General features: G+C 40.7%; 1 protein-coding gene across 1 annotated transcript in view; it reads left to right on the forward strand.

The window, feature by feature from the left end:
* Positions 1 to 20,433, forward strand: part of slc1a1 (solute carrier family 1 member 1) — a 53,860-nt gene that overhangs the window by 16,889 nt on the left and 16,538 nt on the right. Inside the window, exons 5-8 of the mRNA XM_062066171.1 lie at positions 5,183 to 5,225; positions 5,311 to 5,406; positions 8,697 to 8,881; positions 13,374 to 13,481. Of these exons, the coding sequence (XP_061922155.1) occupies positions 5,183 to 5,225; positions 5,311 to 5,406; positions 8,697 to 8,881; positions 13,374 to 13,481 (432 nt within the window). The remainder of the gene's footprint in view (positions 1 to 5,182; positions 5,226 to 5,310; positions 5,407 to 8,696; positions 8,882 to 13,373; positions 13,482 to 20,433) is intronic.

The raw sequence follows: 20,433 nt of genomic DNA on the forward strand, positions 1-20,433 counted from the left end.
GAGGTAATTGCGCTGCGAAACCAGACGATGTGTTTATGTGTCAACAGATTCGGACTGTCAGAAATAAAAATCATTAGACGTACATTAAACATATCGTCTATTTTTTATGGTTTTATAGCTTCTGGATGACTTAAAACAAATGAAAATGATGCGTTTTAGTGTTTGCTGGCGTTCAATTTTTTTTTTAATGCCGTTTTTTTATTGAGAAAATGTATTATTACAATATATCTCCTATATGAAAACATATCTTACAGTATGCATTTTCTTGCGTTTGGATCATTCCAGTCATTGGCTGCACTGCTGTGGTGATGGTCCACTGCCTCCCTGCAGAGCCCACGTCAGAAGGCTAAAAATAGTTTTTATTGTCTGGGTTGCCATTCTGTATTGCAGAAAAGTTGTTAGAGATTGTTCATGTGTGCTGCTCGTTCAGTAAAATCGCACAACGTTTGGAAAGCATAATAACAAGAATGTGGAGGGAAATTAGTATTTCCATTGCCACAGCGAAAAGGAGAAGTACAAAATAGTCAGTGGTGAAAATATGTTTTAGAAGTGATTAATTATAGGAGGATTTTATGGCCTCGTAGCCATTAAAAGACGGACGCTTGTGGACTTGTCTTTTTGAACAGTTTGTTTAACAAAGGTAACCCAAATTATATTAAGTCCGACCAATCCAGGCATGGCAGCAGATACGGGTGTGCTGTGATCCACTATGCTGGCGATCCATTGGAGTGAGAGAGCGAGAGAGAGGCTTTATCTCAATCAATCAAAGTTTATTTATTTAGCCCTTCCTCACAAGTGTCTCAAAGGGCTGCACAAGCCACAATGACATCCTCGGCTCAGATCTCACATCAGGGCGAGATAAAACTGAACCCATTGGGCGCAGTGAGAAACCTTGGAGGGGTCCGTAGATGTGGGGACCACCCCCCTGGGCGACTGGTGCAATGGATGTCGAGTGGATACGGATAATAATAATTTATCTCCGAGGCAGCAGCCGGCTGTCCAATCACAAGCTATAAATAAGGGCAAAATCAGTGAATAACACAAGTGATGGCGTAAGTACGATGCACCTAACGTACATCAAAGGCCCACCACGTCTCTGCCTCATCACCCACACGCTTATCATCACCCACACGCTTCTCATCAAGGCAAGGCAAGGCAAGGCAACTTTATTTGTATAGCGCTTTTCATACACAAGGCAGACTCAAAGTGCTTCACAGACAACAAAGTGAAATGAAAGAAAATAAAAGCAAAATTAAAATGCAGACAATGAAAATAAAAACAGTGCGGACATTAAAAGTTAAAAGATTAAAAGATTTAGCTGAAAGCTAAGGTGAACATAAAAGTCTTCAGTCTAGTTTTAAAAGTAGTCAGAGTTGGGGAGAGTCTGACATCTTCAGGAAGTTTATTCCAGCTATTTGTTGCATAGTGACTGAATGGAGCTCTCCCTTGATTTGAGTTTACTCTGGGAACACTAACAGATTGGTCTCAGAAGATCTTAGTGATCTAGAGGGCTTATATAGTGGGAGCATATCAGTGATATACTTCGGCCCTAGACCATGTAGGGATTTATATGTGAGCAGGAGGATTTTGAAATCAATTCTCTGATGTACAGGGAGCCAATGTAAGGATTTAAGAATTGGTGTAATGTGCTCACATTTTTTGTTCTTTGCTAGAACTCTAGCAGCAGCGTTCTGAACAAGCTGTAGCTGCCTGACAGTTTTTTTGGGAAGACCTGCAAGGAGACCATTACAATAGTCTAGCCTACTGGTAATAAAGGCATGTACAAGTTTTTCTAAGACTTGAGCTGACATGAGCCCTCTAAGTCTGTTACATTTTTGAGGTGATAGTAGGCCGATTTTGTTACTGATTTGATGTGACTGTTGAAATGTAAATCAGAATCTAAAATAACCCCAAGATTTCTGGCTTTATTTGAGGTTTTCAGGGACAGTGATTGAAGGTGTTGGACGACTTTAAACCTTTCTTTTTTAGCACCAAAAACAATTATCTCAGTTTTATCTTCATTTTAGTTGTAGGAAATTTTGGCACATCCAGTGTTTGACTTGCTCAATGCACTGGCACAGAAGATCTATGGGGCGATAGTCATTTGGTGATAGTGCTACATAGATTTGGGTGTCATCGGCATAGCAATGATGGTCAATGTTATTATTTTGCATGATTTGTCCTAGTGGGAGCATATAGATGTTAAATACAGTCGGCCCCAAGATTGAACCTTGGGGGGACTCCACACGTTGGTTGGTTCTGATACAAAGTCATCACCCAAACGCTTCTCATCACCCACACGCTTCTCAGTACAGATGTCGCAACAAGTGCCCCACAAATACCATCTTCCTTCATATCCTACGTAAAATAATAAATGTGGACTTTGGTCACACAAACTCCTAAAAATTGCCATGAACCTGCTAGGACTGACACCAACATAAATCAGGGCCATATTTTTTATCCTGTAAAGTGTCTTTGAGTACTCTGAAAAGCGCTATACCAAATAAAATGTATTATTATTATTATTATTATTATTATTATTATTATTATTATATGTTTACTTTCATAAAAACAAGGCTTGGCGTCTGACATGTTTTGTTCATTGACTCATTCCGACATACATAGATGTTGCATATTTGTTTGGCGCACAATTGCATAAAACGATGGAATTTAACAAAAAATATGAATTGGACATCATACCCTACAGCAGACTTGGGCAAACTAAGGCCTGTTAAACTTTTCAATCTGGCCTGCCTGATATTCCCAAATATTATTTTTAGATCTTTAAGATTGAAACTGTAGCTGCCATTATGATGTGCAGTGATGTTTTGAAATTACCGTGAGTTTTGAACTATAAAAAGTATTTCAATGGTTGGAATCTGTGCTTTTGCATGATATACTAGTTACTATGGTAATCCAAATCACAGCACCTCAGAAGATGCACCAAGCAGTGTGGGTGGGGAGCGTTTCCACAGAGTGTTTCCAGAACGGCCAGCCTAAAATGCAAGTGTCATATATGACTAAGCACAAAGTTTAGTGATATATCAGATGTATCAGATTGCAGGTGGGGTGTTTTTGCCTTTCGCGTTCATATTTTGCGGTGTTTGTTTTATTTTTGTTATGTTTCGCTTGATTGTAAAATATGTCGATCGAGAGGGGGTGTGACGTTCATATGTTATCAATATTCAGTGTTTTATCGTTCATAGATAATATTGTAAATTCAACATTCTTTATTTTCATGTACATTCCACCTACAATGTACATGAAAATAAAGAATGTTGAATTTACAAAAAATTAAAAATTCCTTTCCTAGTGTTCAAGCAGACATTATTGTGAGGTTTTGTATTAGTGTTCTTAAAAATAGATATACCGGCCCCCAGACACATTTTTTTCCTCTAAATTTGGCCCCTGAGTCAAAATAATTGCCCAGGCCTGCCCTACAGTGTGAACGTAGGCCGCGATGAGTGACGATCCTGGTAAACAAACAGCAAGACGTTACATCCATCCATCCGTTTTCTACCCGTCAGGGTCGCGGGTCGTGCTGTAGCCTATCCCAGCAAGTCACATTGATGTCAGCATCTCCTACACGCCGTTTTACAGATCCCCTGCTGCCTCTGTCCTACCGTGTCAGTCCCCGCTGTGTTGCGCTTTCAAAATTAAATCACATGAGTTAAAGATTTGGAAAACAAATATTTTCTCCTCAGTGGAATAATTTTTGGGTGCGACAAATGCATCTCCCTTCAATGTTGAGTGGACATGTCTGCTCTTCCCCCCACGTTAGCTACCTGCGCATATGGTGAAAAAACATTATCATTGAAGTATTTACAGTATTTTCAACCGCTTGTCCCTCTCGCGGTAAACCCCATTTAACAATTGCATAATACAATGTTTTGTTTTTGTTTCAGATATACTTAACAAGTTACATCAGTTACATTTTCAAAAATGAATATGTCCAAAAAGGAGTACGAAGAAGCCACGCTCATATTTAGTATTACATAACACACAATAATATTTTAATTTGAGATTTTACAGCATGTATTTATTTGCAATGGTCCTCCTGGAAGCAGTTTCTCTTCGTTATTATTGCAGAGGAACATCTTGCAGTTGATGCATTGTATATGTTTTGCCCTTTTAACCTTGGTTTCACCACCTTTGGGCATGGCTGCTGTCAACCATGACTGGCATGTACCTGCCCCCATATTTCCTTTTTAACAATGTTTCTGGTGTGGAATTATTTTTTCAATTGTCAACCAATCAATCAATCAAAGTTTATTTATATAGCCCTTAATCACAAGTGTCTGAAAGGGCTGCACAAGCCACAACGACATCCTCGGCTCAGATCCCACATCAGGGCAAGAAAAAATTCAACCCAATGGGCACAATGAGAAATCTTGGAAGGGACCGCAGATGTGTTTCATACTCTTGACATTACCCTTTGCTTTGGTCAGGTTCTCGGTCATCTGTGAGATCTGAAGGCCAGAAACTGCTCTGCGTTCTCTGATTGGTTAAACGCTATCCTGTCAGACCTGAACCGCATCCAAAAACCATCAAAGAAATGAGCAATCACACAAAGTCACATTCTTGGTTTTGCTTATCATGCAATAGAATCTCAGCATACACATCAAAGAGGTCCATACACAACTTTGGTTTTCATTATACTTTGTTATGACTGCCGGTCTTATCACTTGGACCTAGACTTTATCTTTGCAAAATGCACATAAACGACAAACGACATGAATAAATAAGTATTTCACATCGGTTTTACAGTTAATGAAGAGTCTTGATCTTCAAGGCCGTTTAAGAGCACCAGTGACTTCACATTTAAAGTGGCAGAGCGCAAGCCGGCCTTGTAGCGCTCTTATTGTAAGCAAATTCCATATCTGCCATCAAGATGTCCGTGCAAGACCAGGCTCCCTATAAAACTGCGGAAGACAGCCAGGAAGCGCCATAATAGCCTTGATTGACAGGTAACACGGACTCTCAGGCTATCTAAAAAAAATCACAGACTGAGTCACCAATGTGTGTTCAATCGTACTAAACTGAATGAAAATCTAATATTTACCTAAAACTGAATTGTGCTAAAACTGGGGCATATGAAAACTGCTTAAACGTTTTCAATTTCTACATTTTAACCATTGTACAAGCGTAAAAAGAAGCTAACATTTTTATTTCCCATAAACAGAAACATGTTCCCTGAAAATTTGGTGCAGGCTTGTTTTCAACAGGTAAGCATACATAAAAGTGTGAATGTGATTAATGTCACATAAAGCTAATGTTTATATCATTGCTAATGTTTGGGTTTCACTCTAGTACAAGACCAAGCGCAAAGAGTTGGAGCCATCCAAAGTTTCGTACACGCACACGCCGACTCCTCCCCTGGTGACAACTTTCATGGATGCCATGGAGGTTGGTATGTCCATCATGCCACAGACATCATTTGAGCAATGGGGGCGGTTTTGGTGCCCTGCAGTTTTTACTATCCCAAAACAATGTTACACTCTATTAAATGGAGACAAGTCAAGCACTAGGACCAGGTGGAAAACAGCCACTCAAGCTGCAGACTTGTTTTCCTTCAGACTGCCCTCAAGCTCATCGATTTGCTATGCCGTTTCGTGCTAACGTGTGATTCCTAATAATTTAGGAAGGGAGTTTTTTGCTGTCCGCTACACATGCACTAAATTAGTCAGATTTCTTAATAGTTCGGCTCTAAAGAACCCATGGAAACACCTCAATCTGATCATGTTTTTAGAAACCGGACTTACACACCTGGATTATGTTATTGGAAACCAGGTCTCTTGAGTGGGTCTTTTCCTTCGGAATTAAAACTGCCTCCAGCTATCCGCAGAGCCTTCTGATTATATTCCGAGACATTTTAAAAATTTTGTTAGCATGATTCTTCGTCCGAAAATTCCTTCGAAACAACTCTCTCCCTCCTGCTAGTCTTTCTTTCTGCATCCGCTCCGAGACATTATTTGCGCAATTTAAGATGTTTAAGATTTAAGCTCTTTTTTGTATGCTGTCTGCTATTTCACATCAGCATAGCCATTAGAGACGTAATGGTTGTAATCTGTTCCAATATTAGTCCGCGTTTATCTTCCAACGTAAATTGTTCACATGTTGACAGTTTGTTCTGTCTGGGTCATGTGACAGAGTATGAGAATAAAATGGTACTATATGAGTATGAAATTGTAACATTACAAGACCGAAGTCCTAATACAACACAAAAAAGTTTATATGAGAATAATGTTATATATTACAAGAAGGGTGTAATTCTGCAAGAATGAAACGGTAAGGATACTAGACTAGAGTAACATAGCATGATAAAAGTCAAACATTCATGAAAATACAACAAAGTCAGAATCTTGCTCATAAAAGTTTGTAATTTTACAAGATTGACAATAATAACATTACACAAATAGTGGAATGTTGCATGATGAAAAGTAGGGATTTTTTGAGAATGGAAATGTACCATTCCAAGAATAAGAAAGTGCAGCATACATGTATGAGAATAAAGTTGTAACATTACAAGAGCATTACAAGAGCATAAGAGAATAAAATAAAAGTTGTACAATTTCTTGTGATAATTTTTTACAGTAACAAAAGTCATAATATTATAATATAATTCAGTCGAAATAGTACAAACCCCAAAACCAGTGAAGTTGGCACATTGTGTAAATGGTAAATAAAGACAGAATACAATGATTTGCAAATCCCTTTCAACCTATATTCAATTAAATAGACTGCAAAGACAAGATATTTAATGTTTAAACTGAAAAACGTTATTTTTTGCAAATATTAGCTCATTTGGAATTTGATACCGGCAACGTTTTTCAAAAAAGCTGGCACAAGTGGCAAAAAGACTGAGAAAGTTGAGGAGTGCTTAGCAAACATTTATTTAGAAAATCCCACAGGTGAACAGGCTAATTGGGAACAGGTGGGTGCCATGATTGGGTAAAAAAGCAGCTTCCATAAAATGCTCAGTTATTCACAAACAAGGATGGGGCGAGGGTCACCACTTTGTGAACAAATGCGTGTCCAACAGTTTAAGAACAACATTTTTCAACGAGCTATTTCAAGGAATTTAGGGATTTCACCATCTAAGGTCTGTAATATAATCAAAAGATTCAAAGAATCTGGAGAAATCACTGCACGTAACATTGAATGCCTGGACCTTGGATCCCTCAGGCGGTACTACATCAAAAACCGACATCAGTGTGTAAAGGATATCACCACATGGGCTCGGGAACACTTCAGAAAACCACTGTCAGTAACTACAGTTCGTCGCTACATCTGTAAGTGCAAGTTAAAACTCTACTATGCAAAGCAAAAGCCATTTATCAACAACACCCATAAATGCCGCCGGCTTCGCTGCTCATCTAAGATGGACTGATGCAAAGTGTAAAATTGTTCTGCGGTCTGACGAGTCACAAGACGTCCACATTTTCTAAAAACAACTTGAAATGTGGACGTTGTGTCCTCAGGAACAAAGAGGAAAAGAACCTTTCGGATTGTTCTAGGCGCAAAGTTCAAAAGCCAGCATCTGTGATGGTATGGGGGTGTATTGCTAATACACCCCCATACCATCATAGATGCTGTATTAGTAATACAGTATTATTGCCCAAGGCATAGGTAACTTACACATCAGTGAAGGCACCATTAATGCTGAAAGGTACATACAGGTTTTAGAGCAACATATGTCGCCATCCAAGCAACGTTATCATGGACGCCCCTGTCTATTCAGCAAGACAATGCCAAGCCACGTGTTACAATAGCGTGACTTCATAGTAAAAGAGTGTGGGTACAAGCCTGTAGTCCAGACCTGTCTCCTATTGAAAATGTGTGGCGCATTATGAAGCGTAAAATACAACAACGGAGACCCCAGACTGTTGAACAAATTAAGCTGTACATCAAGCAAGAATGTGAAATAATTTCACCTGAAAAGTTTAAAAATTGTGTTTAAATTCTAAGTTAATGATTATTTGCAAAAAAAACACGTTTCTTAGTTCGAACATTAAATATCTTGTCTTTGCAGTATATTCAATTGAATATAAATTGAAAAGGATTAGCAAATCATTGTATTCTGTTTTTATTTACGAATTACACACTGGTTTTGGGTTTTGTACTAAAAAAAAGTCACAATAGTGCAAGAATTAATTATAACAATGCTGTACCAAAAAAAGTGTTAACGTGCGCAAAAAAATGTACAACAAAGTTTAATTTTTACATGAATAAAATGTATTTTTACGACAGCGACATCCTCGCGTTGCGATGATCAGCAGTCAACTAAACCAGTGGTCCCCAACCACCGGGCCGTGGCCCGGTACATTTTTTTATTTTTATTAAATCAACATAAAAACACAATATATACATTATATATCAATATAGATCAATACAGTCTGCAGGGATACAGTCCGTAAGCACATATGATTGTATTTCTTTATGAAAAAAACAAACAAACAAAAAAAACACCCCCCCCCCCCCGGTCCATGGGACAAATTTTCAAGCGTTGACCGGTCCGCGGCTACAAAAAGGTTGGGGACCACTGGACTAAACGACTGCAGTTTACTGTCTAACAATGTCAACTCCACAAATGTTAAGTCTTACATTAGAGTGTGGGGTCTATTGTGTCAATTTGAAGAAATACTGTAACTGCTAATTCCTAGCTTGTCGCTAAATTGCTTTTCCGTTGCCGCCAGAACATCACCAAGGAGTACAAAATCATCGGCACATACTCGGATGGAATCAACGTCTTGGGCCTCATCGTGTTTTGCGTCGCTTTTGGCCTGGTCATTGGGAAGATGGGCGAAAAAGGACGTATCCTTCTGGAGTTCTTCGACGCCCTCAACGACGCAACGATGAAACTGGTGCACATCATTATGTGGTAGGCTACCTTGTTAAGTTGTCTCTATATCAGTGGTTCTTAACCTTGTTGGAGGTACCGAACCCCACTAGTTTCATATGCGCATTCACCGAACCCTTCTTTAGTGAAAAATAAAATGTTTTTTTTTTTTCCAAATTCAAGACAAAGTTATGTTTTTGCTAACACTTTAGTATGGGAAACATATTCTAAGTAACAAAAACTTAATTTAGAGTTATTTGGTTAGGGCCAGGGTTAGAGGGTTAGGGTTATAATGAGGCCATGCCGAATAAGGCATAAATAAGTACTTAATGACTAGTTAAGAGCCAATATGTTACTAATTTGCATGTAAATAAGCAACTAATTAATTGTGAATATGTTCCCCATACTAAAGTGTTACCATGTTTTTATACTGGTGCACAAAATGAACCGTGCTGAACATCACCTTGTTCAAAGAACAAAACCAACACAGTGCATAAACTCACAACAAATTACACACCTGCAAATCAGTCTGCCTTCTGCTGTTGCCGTATCCTTAATACGCCGATAGGGAGAAGTTTTTATTTACACGATGAGTCGGGTGTGTCTTGACCACCACCGAACCCCTGAGCCCAACTCACCGAACCCCTAGGGTTCGATCCAACCCAGGTTAAGAACCACTGCTCTATATCATAATATCTTTCTTTTTTTGTTTTTTTATATGGTTGAAATATTGTAAAAATAAAGAAATAGAATTTTAACAATAAAAGCCTCAAATCTTAATATTGCACAATCTTATGAAAATGAAATCCTTTTTTAAAATCTACATATTTTGGGACTATAAATATGAAATTTGGTTACACAAAAAAAAAAAAAGGTTTTATGAGAATGAAAAAGTAACGATACTCTTACTATTGTGCGCAATTAAAGTGGCTGTTTGCAACTTGCTCAAAGTACAATTAGTGGTTTAAGTAGGCTGACCATATTCTGAAATCCCAAAAAGAGGACACGTATATGCGTGCCAAGGCGGGCAGCACGCCAAGGCCGGGACTAGGTGAAAATTTGCCAATGATACTTGAACTTGCTTCATAAGTAATATATTTATTTAAATAAAGCATTTTTTCTCCTATGTTGACAGTAGTGTTGGCGCTAGGAATTTTCAAAATGGGGTCCCCGGGACCCCATCAAATCATACAAATGGGGTCCCACAGTACATTTTTGGAGTACCACTTTTTTGTAATCGTTTTGAAAACAAATGACAAATGTATGCATTATCCTGTTGTATCTCACATTCTATGTTGTGTTTTGGAAAAAGGTTGTCATAAACGAGCTCTCGCCCTGCACAGCTGTTTTGTGCTTTGTAGTGTCGATATGGGCTTGTAGATCTTTATTTGCCACAGATATACACGTTCCTGCTTTGCACACAGTGCATTCTGTTTCCCATGTGTCACGGCCAGGACCAAAACACAAATACATTTTCCGCAAATCATCCGTGAAGTTGCATTTACTTTTCGGCATTTCTTGTTTTCATGTCTGTCTCCACTCACTAGCTCTCTCGCTCTGCGCTCTGTGTCTCTGCCCCTCCCTCACAAATATTTCTGCATGCGCACCTTCACAGCTTGTTTTGCTTAACCCCTTCTTAACTTAACCCTAGAGTCTAGGGTCGGCAACCTTTATCACTCAAAGAGCTATTTTGACGAGTTTCCCAAATGAAAGAAAACATGGGAGCCTCAAAACTCTTTTGAAATTTAAAATGAAATATCACTGTATACAAAGCTTTTTTTTGCTTTGTGCTATGTTTAAACCAAGGGTCTCAGACACACGCCCCGGCCCGCACTTTAATATGACAGTTTAAAGTCAGTGCGGCCCGCGAGATTTACATGAATGGCGTTCAACAGATTCATAGTAGCCAATCCTCCCACTTTTCCCGGGACACACCCGAAATTTGGGCGTAATGGCACTGCCTTTAGCGCCCTCTACAGCCTGTTTAAACAGCGTACCAGCCCGGCCACATGTTGAACGCATCTTCTGCTTGCAAACGAAAGTGACAGCAAAGCTTACTTGCTCAGCAGCCACACTGACGGTTGCCGTATAAAACAACTTTAACACTGTTACGTTACAAATATGCGCCACACTGTGACCCACACCAAAAAAGAATGACAAATACATTTCTGGAGAACCTCCGCACCGTAACACAACATAAACACAACACAACAAATACCCAGAATCCCATGCAGCCCTAACTCTCCCAGTCTACATTATACACCCCCGCTAGCACCAAACCCATACATTCAATGATATCTAACGATAGCTATCTAAATCGCTATCATTAGATAACAACAAAGCTAATGCGTGTGAACAGACATTCCAAGCCTCACGCTTTGAGCGTGAGAGTCACGCAATTCAACCCATTCTCACGCTACACTTGACCTTTCTCACACTTTCTCACCATTTACTACTGTATATTTATTTTTATAATAGTACACTTGTTTCCCCCCAGCTCGCCGTACTTCGAGCCACTCTGATTGACTGACCAAAATAACTAATACCAGACCAATCCATAAATCTAGCCAACCACGGAATGCACCACGCATTGTAAACCAATCAGAAGCAACGTAAGGCGGGTCTTGGTGTAGCGAAGTAGTTCTCCTTTGCGTTGTGTTTTTCCCCAAAAGACGACACCCAGTCTTTCTTCCGGCTCAAACATGGTTTATTCTGGTGAAAACAATCATAGTAAGTCTCCAATCAGCCTTCTATATATATTTTAAACCTGCACAGAAATAAAACAAAACAAAACTTAACATAAATGTGTCTCCTTTAGGCCTACAGCAACACAGCTAGCCTGCTAATAAGTTAGCTGAAAGCTATCAAGCTAATTCACGGGGCAACCTACCGTCACACGGAAGAGTGCAGACGGACTACATGTACAGGCCTTAGCCTGGAAGTCTGCTGGGACTTATGACGTTCAGTGACCATAAAAAAATATAGGAAATCACAGTACTAAATTTAGAATAATAAAATTTGCAAAATAAAGAGTCACATTACATAATGTGTAAATGTAATAAATTAGACAAGATGACATTAAAATTAAATGACATTAAAATAAGAAGAGTAAGACAGTAAGCAATTGAGATCATAAATTACCTGTTAGATTGGCGTCTTTATCTTTTACACACACCTCAAAGAAGTGTTGTCAACTTGGCGACTTTCCCACTAAATCGTGTGACTTACCAACTACTCTTAGTGACTTTCTCTCTGAAAAGTGACTTTTTGGGATGTTTTGGAGACATGAAAGCACGTAACACTCTAATGTCATAAACGTTCAAGCAGCGCTGGTGTGAGCCTTTCCTCACAGGCGGTCCCCTGTCTACCGTATGTCTGCTCTTAGACAGCTTGTACTTTTAAGTGCAATGACAATGAAGTTCCATTCCATTCAAGTCAGAACAGAGAGGAGACGCAGACCCACTCTGTGCAAACAAGCCACTGTTTCTGAGATGTAAATGTAAATGTTTCATTACTGCCACCCTTCAAACAAAAACAAACATATCGTTCATGTAAATGAGCCAGTCAGTAGATTTGGTTTGTTTGTGAATATAACATACCCTTCTTCTTTTGATCAAATTTGATACTCTTAACATTTAACAATGTAGAACAAAGAAAAATACAACTAACCTAAGGATAAACAGAATTTACAGCTATAATGAAAATTAGCTCTTTTTTTTTCACTTTTTGTCTCCCACTACGTTGTTCTTCTCTCCTACAGCGTTCATTGTAATCAATTATGCAAATGAGGCAATGATATCATCCAGCAACTTCTAGCCACTTTTATGACAGTCAATATCTACTTTCCTTACTGAGGAGTTGGCAACACTGGACAGTGAGGACGGAGATGTAGAAAAAAACTAAATTTAGAACACATGCAGAGGATGAGACAGAAGAGCCAGCAGAGAAAACAGATTTACATTTCTAATTTCTGAATAATGAAGACTAGCATTAGGAGGCCACAGTGCAGGGAGAGCTGCCAGAGGTCTTAAGTATAACTCAACGCTAAAACAGTCCAAATCAGTATTAAAAAAAACATCATGCCACTTACGTCTCACGCTTTTCTTTTTTCTGAAAGTGTGGCATGTGAAAGCATGTGTTACATATGGGCGTAGTTACATCATGACGTGCTGAAATCTTTAAGAGGGCAGGACATACAGTGATGTTTAAAACACATTGGAAAGTTAGGGCCTTCTGGGCAGCCGCGTGGCTGTTGGAAACAGCTCCTTACTAGTTTTATTGCACAAAAAAGTTGTTGTTTCAGAGATAATAATATTGTTATTAAATCAGTAAAATGATTATAACAATTTGACAATCAATTCGATTTGAGGAGAATCCAATGTTAAAGTTGTATTATTGCACATCAATTGTTGTCATTTTTCATCAATAATAGTGGAATACAAAGAATCTCATTTGTATGTTGTGTCATGTTGTGTCAAATATGTAGTCAACAGGCTTTGCAAATGAAGCGCTAACCCTAACATTTGTTCTTCAGCTATATGCCGATTGGGATCCTGTTCCTAATTGCCGCCAAGATCATTGAGGTGGAAGACTGGGAGATCTTCCGCAAGATGGGACTTTATATGGTGACGGTGCTGAGCGGGTAAGACGTCCCCAGGATTTATGCTGAACATTTATTTATGTGTCCAATTGTCCCCCCCAGGGTATTTGAAAACTGCTCAAGCTGCAAATGCACCAGCGGAAACTAACATCATAGCGGTAAATCTAAGAAAGTGTGCGATCAGGACGGGTCAAGGGTTGCTGTAAAGGAAGGTGACGATGCTAATCTCACACTAAATGGAGTTACACGCAAATAAACTTGTAGACGTTGGAGGTTAACTACAGAAAAAATGGGATTTTGCGAGAATGAAATCGTAAAGATTGGGTTATGTCGTCATAACAAGACTTTTTTTCTTCCTAAAGAATAAAGCTGTAATGGTATGTAACATTTTCTCATAACATGACTTCTTTTTTTATAATAATAAAAAAGTCACTGTGTAGGTGTTTTCAGCAACCTCGTAACATTGAGCAAAAAAAAGTTTTGCTTTTACGAAAAGTTTCCTTTGTAGTTTTTTCTGAATAAGGTCATACTTTTACAAACTTTTGTAAAGAAATAGTCATGGTGTTAAAACCATGGTTATTTTCTTGTCATGTTGAAAAATCTGATGGACATTTACAAGAACATGTCTCTCCTACTTTAAAACATTGTTTCTCAACCATTGTTGGGTCACAAGCGGCCCCTACACCACTGCGGTCCGTATGGGTTGTAGCAGTACTCAGTTGTAATATATCCTCTGGGCATTCAATCAATCGCAACTGGACTGTTCAATTTGTCTTAGAAGACTTTTCGCCTCTCATCCAAAAAGGCTTTATCAATTCATGTTCATAGACTTAAATTGGTCAAATCTAGTCTCAGATTTAGATTAGTCAGATATAGTGTCAGACTTAGATTGGTCGGATCTAGTCTCAGATTTAGGTTAGTCCGATCTAGTCTCAGACTTAGATTGGTCAGATCTAGTCTTAGACTGGTCAGATCTAGTCTCAGACTTAGATTAGTCAGATATAGTGTCAGACTTAGATTGGTCGGATCTAGTCTCAGATTTAGATTAGTCCGATCTAGTCTCAGACTTAGATTGGTCAAATATAGTCTTAGACTGGTCGGATCTAGTCTCAGACTTAGATTAGTCAGATCTAGTGAATGTGAGTGTGAATGTTGTCTGTCTATCTGTGTTGGCCCTGCGATGAGGTGGCGACTTGTCCAGGGTGTACCCCGCCTTCCGCCCGATTGTAGCTGAGATAGGCTCCAGCGCCCCCCGCGACCCCGAAGGGAATAAGCGGTAGAAAATGGATGGATGGAGATCTAGTCTCAGACTTAGATTGGTCAGATATAGTCTTAGACTTAGATTGGTCAGATCTAGTCCCATACTTAGATTGGTCAAATCTGGTCATAGACTTAGATTGGTCAGATCTAGTCTTAGTCTTAGATTTGTCAGGTCTAGTCATAGACTTAGATTGGCCAGATTTAGTCTTAGTGTTAGATTGGTCAAATCTAGTCTCAGACTTGGATTGGCCAGATGTAGTCTTAGTCTTAGATTGGTCAAATCTAGTCTCAGACTTAGATTGGTCAGATCTAGTCTTAGACTTAGATTGGTTGGATCTAGTCTCAGACTTAGATGAGTCAGATCTAGTCACAGACTTCGATTGATCAGATATAGTCCTAGACTTAGATTGGCCAGATCTAGTCTTAGACTTAGTAGAAATGGTTGGATTTAGTCTCAGACTTAGATTAGTCAGATCCAGTCTCAGACTGAGATTAGTCACTTCTAGTCTTAGACACTTAGAACGCGGAACTAATATATATTCATATGAATAATTCCAATAAAACAAAGAAATAAGTCATACAATATTCAAATAACCCCCTTGAACCCTTCTCTGAAAATTGTTTGGTCCACACCGCGGTTTGTTCCTCCCATGTTTCTTTTTCATCCACATTCGAGGAAGCAGCCAAATTTGACAGAACAGCGGCCCACACCGATATTCTTTTAGGGCGCCCAGAATTCCCTGCCTATTATTGTGAAAAAACAACTGTTGAGATGCAAAACAGAACACAATCGCGACAGAAATGTATTTTAAAAAAACTGAATAGTCCAGTTGCGATCGATTGAATGCCTTCAAAATACAATTGCTGTGTTACGTAGAACGTCACGTCCGCTTTGCTTTGTCGTGGTGTAATTCATATGGTGGTCAACAAGCTTGAGCGTAGCATTAAATCAAGTAAGAAATGCGTTTATAAATGAAAACTTTGAGCTGAAAATACAACATTGCTGTGCTGTTCCAAGCGCTCAAATCGTTTTGGGTGATATTAGTTAGCATCAAGAAATTATCCTTAATATTGTAATATCTGTGATATTTGTGTGTGTGCGCTGTGCCTTTAAGGGATGGTGACATTGTGTGTGACGTGTGTGAGTGGAGAATGTGAACGGGTTTGTGAAAGAGTTGAACAGAGTGTGTCAGCGTGAGTTGTGGCTAACAGCAGCAGTATGTGTATTGTTGGGACCACTAACAAGTTACCGCTTGTTGATAAAGCGACTGAGCATGCATACTCGTCTGTGTCACTCTTCTCTAATGCGGGGCATTACGTTGGTGTCAGAAGTGCTCCGGTTTCAACGTTCCGCCCCACCGCATTGCTGGAGTGAGCTGGAGAGTGTGCGAGTGACATGTCGGATGCTGCATGTGTCGCTTGTGTCGCTGCTGAACGTTAACAAACATGGCGGCACCCATGCGCTTGTGTGAGGCGGCACTGAGGACGCTAAAGTTTTGGGGAAAAGGAAGCTGGGAAGCTTTAGAAAAACAGTTGGAGCTTGTGGCTAATAAAGCAGGCTGGACTGAGGAGGTGAAGCCATAGAGTTGGCTTTGTCACTGACGGAAGAAGCTGTGACCTGTTTGCTCCTGCTGAAGCCGTATAAGAGACTTGATTACAGGTGGCTGCAATGCAGAAGCGTTTTGGGGAGTTTCACTTTAGAGACTCTCTGCACTGTGAGTTTAAGTATCGTGACAGACTGCCGAGTGAATCGCTTTGCTGCCTTGCACATGGGGTCGAGAGGCTGGGTCGGCATGCGTGTGTCAGAATGCTGAATTCGATCCATAATTAACACGTGATCAATTCACCCAAGCTCTTAAACCGGATGAATTGCACTTGTGAGTCCTGCTTGCCCACCCCACAGCCCTTGCAGACGCGCTCAAACTCGCCATGAGAGAGAAATCGCCACTGTGGCGGCACTAGAAACATCTTCCCGCCCAGTTTCAGTGGCCTCAGTAATGCAGGGGGCGGCCTGCTCGGCCTCCACTGCCAGTCCTACGTCCAGCAGCAACTCCAGTGGGTCTGTAGACGCCAGGAGCAACTTCAGTGGGTCTGCTAATGAGTCTGCAGACGCCACCATCCTCCTGTCCAGGGGTCTGCCGACGCCACCATCTTTGTCAACAGTGGCTGATGCTGTACTGGACTGCAATTATCCTCCACAGAAACCAGGGCAGGAATTTTGAATCCAAGGTTTTCACTGCCCTGTGTGAAAGATTGGACATGCAAAAGAGACGACCAACCCACTTCCATCCGCAAAGTGATGGACTAGTAGAGCAGTATAACCACACCATGCAGCAGCAGCTTGCCATCCTCCCCGCCAACCTGGGACCAACATATTCCGCTAGTGCTGACTGCCTCCTGTTCTCCAGTTCAAAGTTTTACAAGCTGCAACCCTGCTCTGTGGATGTTAGGTCAGGAGATCCACACACCGGGACAGTTGGCATTTGGGAGACCACCAGCAGCACAGCGGATCGACCAGGATTGGAGTACGCCCGGAAGCTGCAGGATCAGTTGGAGGCGGCACATGCCTTCGCCCGAGACCAGTTGGAGAAGGCTGGGTTGAGGCAAAAGTGGAACCATGACGTGTGGACCAAGTGGCGAGACTTCAAGCCGGACGAGCTGGTCTGGGTGTACACGCCCAAAAGAAAAAATAGGACATTGCCCCAAGTTGGACAGTCATTAGGACACTACGTGGAGGGTGCTTGAGAGGTTGTAAGAGGTAGTTCATAAAGTCATAGTGTCCCCTATGTGCCACTATGAATTTATAGTCATATACAGACCGTTTTGCACCCTACAAGGGCAGAGAAGTTCCCCTCGCCAAATTGCACGGGATGGTCAACGTTCCCCAGGTTCCACCATCCCCTGTTCAGCCGCTAGTGCCACCTGTTGACGGACCTGAGCCAGAACAGGGCAGACCACAGAGAGAGAAGCGTAGACCGCCAAGGTTCAGGGATTTTCTTGGTGACTCCTTTAGGCAAAGAGCTTAATAAAAGGTAAGGCATTGTAATATATGTGATATTTGTGTACAAAACCCAAAACCAGTGAAGTTGGCACGTTGTGTAAATCGTAAATAAAAACAGAATACAATTTGCCAATCCTTTTCAACTTACAGTATATTCAATTGAACACACCGCAAAGACAATATATTTAATGTTGGAACTGAGAAACGTGTTTTTTTGCGAATAATCTTTAACTTAGAATTTAATGGCAGCAAGACATTGCAAAACAGTTGGCACAGGGGCATTTTTACCGCTGTGTTACATGGCCTTTCCTTTTAACAACACTCAGTAAACGTTTGGGAACTGAGAAGACCAATTTTTGAAGCTTTTCAGGTGTAATTCTTTCCCATTCTGGTTTGATATACGGGGTCTCCGTTGTCGTATTTTACGCTTCATAATGCACCACACGGTCCCTAGTGTGTGAATGTGAGTGTGAATGTTGTCTGTCTATCTGTGTTGGCCCTGTGATAAGGTGGCGACTTGTCCAGGGTGTACGCCGCCTTCCGCCCAAATGCAGATGAGATAGGCTCCAGCACCCCCCGCGACCCCAAAAGGGACAAGCGGTAGAAAATGGATGGATGGAATGCACCACACATTTTCAATGGGGGACAGGTCTGGACTACAGGCAGGCCAGTCTAGTACCCGCACTCTTTTTCTTCCAGCGACGCTGTTCCAACACATGCAAAATGTGGCTTGGCATTGTTTTGCTGAAATAAGCAGGGGCATCCATGAAAAAGACGTTTGGATGGCAACATATGTTGCTCCAAAACCTGTATGTACCTTTCAACATTAATGGTGCCTTGACGAGTCCACAGAACACTTTTCCACTTTGCATCAGTCCATCTTAGATGAGTTCGGGCCCAGCGAAGCTTTCAGCGTTTCTAGGTGTTGTTGATAAATGGCTTTTGCTTTGCATTGTAGAGTTTTTTGATGCAGTACCGCCTCAGTGATCGAAGGTCACAGGCATTCAATGTTGCTTTCTCCAGATTCTCTGAACCTTTTGAAGATATTATGGACCGTAAATGGTGAAATCCCTAAACTCCTTGCAATAGCTCGTTGAGAAATGTTGTTTTTAAACTGTTGGACAATTTCCTCACGCATTTGTTCACAAAGTGATGACCCTCGCTCCATCCTTGTTTGTGAATGACTGAGCATTTCATGGAAGCTGCTTTTATACCCAATCATGGAACCCACCTGTTCCCAATTATCCTGTTTAGCTGTGGGATGTTCCAAATAAGTGTTTGATGAGCATTCCTCAACTTTCTCAGTCTTTTTAGCCACTTGTGCCAGCGTTTTTGAAACATGTTGCCGGCATCAAATTCCAAATGAGCTAATACAAACCCTGTTTCCATATGAGTCGGGAAATTGTGTTAGATGTTAATATAAACGGAATACAATGATTTGCAAATCATTTTCAACCCATATTCAGTTGAATATGCTACAAAGACAACATATTTGATGTTCAAACTGATAAACATTTTTTTTGTTGCAAATAATCATTAACTTTAGAATTTGATGCCAGCAACACATGACAAAGAAGTTGGGAAAGGTGGCAATAAATACTGATAAAGTTGAGGAATGCTCATCAAACACTTATTTGGAACATCCCACAGGTGAACAGGCAAATTGGGAACAGGTGGGTGCCATGATTTGGTATAAAAGTAGATTCCATGAAATGCTCAGTCATTCACAAACAAGCATGGGGCGAGGGTCACCACTTTGTCAACAAATGTGTGAGCAAATTGTTGAACAGTTTAAGAAAAATTCCAGCTATTGCAAGGAATTTAGGGGTTTCACCATCTACGGTCCGTAATATCATCAAAGGGTTCAGAGAATCTGGAGAAATCACTGCACGTAAGCAGCTAAGCCCGTGACCTTCGATCCCTCAGGCTGCACTGCATCAACAAGCGACATCAGTGTGTAAAGGATATCACCACATGGGCTCAGGAACACTTCAGAAACCCACTGTCAGTAACTACAGTTGGTCGCTACATCTGTAAGTGCAAGTTAAAACACTATTATACAAGGTGAAAACCGTTTATCAACAACACCCACAAACGCCGTCGGCTTCGCTGGGTCTGAGCTCATCTAAGATGGACTGATACAAAGTGGAAAAGTGTTCTGTGGTCTGACAAGACCACATTTCAAATTGTTTTTGGAAACTGTGGACGTCGTGTCCTCCGGACCAAAGAGGAAAAGAACCATCCGGATTGTTCTAGGGTCAAAGTGTAAAAGGCAACATGTGTGATGGTATGTGGGTGTATTAGTGCCCAAGACATGGGTAACTTACACATCTGTGAAGGCGCCATTAATGCTGAAAGGCTTTTGGAGCAACGTATGTTGCCATCCAAGCAACGTTACCATGGACGCCCCTGCTTATTTCAGCAAGACAATGCCAAGCCACGTGTTACATCAACGTGGCTTTATAGTAAAAGAGTGCGGGTACTAGACTGGCCTGCCTGTAGTCCAGACCTGTCTCCCATTGAAAATGTGTGGCGCATTATGAAGCCTAAAATACCGCAACGGAGAACTCCGGACTGTTGAACAACTTAAGCTGTACATCAAGCAAGAATGGGAAATAGTTCCTCCTGAGAAGCTTAAAGAATGTGTCTCCTCAGTTCCCAAACGTTTACCGAGTGTTGTTAAAAGGAAAGGCCATGTAACACAGTGGTGAACATGCCCTTACCCAACTACTT

Source organism: Entelurus aequoreus, linkage group LG12 (genome assembly GCF_033978785.1).
Source record: "Entelurus aequoreus isolate RoL-2023_Sb linkage group LG12, RoL_Eaeq_v1.1, whole genome shotgun sequence".
NCBI classification, from domain to species: domain Eukaryota; kingdom Metazoa; phylum Chordata; class Actinopteri; order Syngnathiformes; family Syngnathidae; genus Entelurus; species Entelurus aequoreus.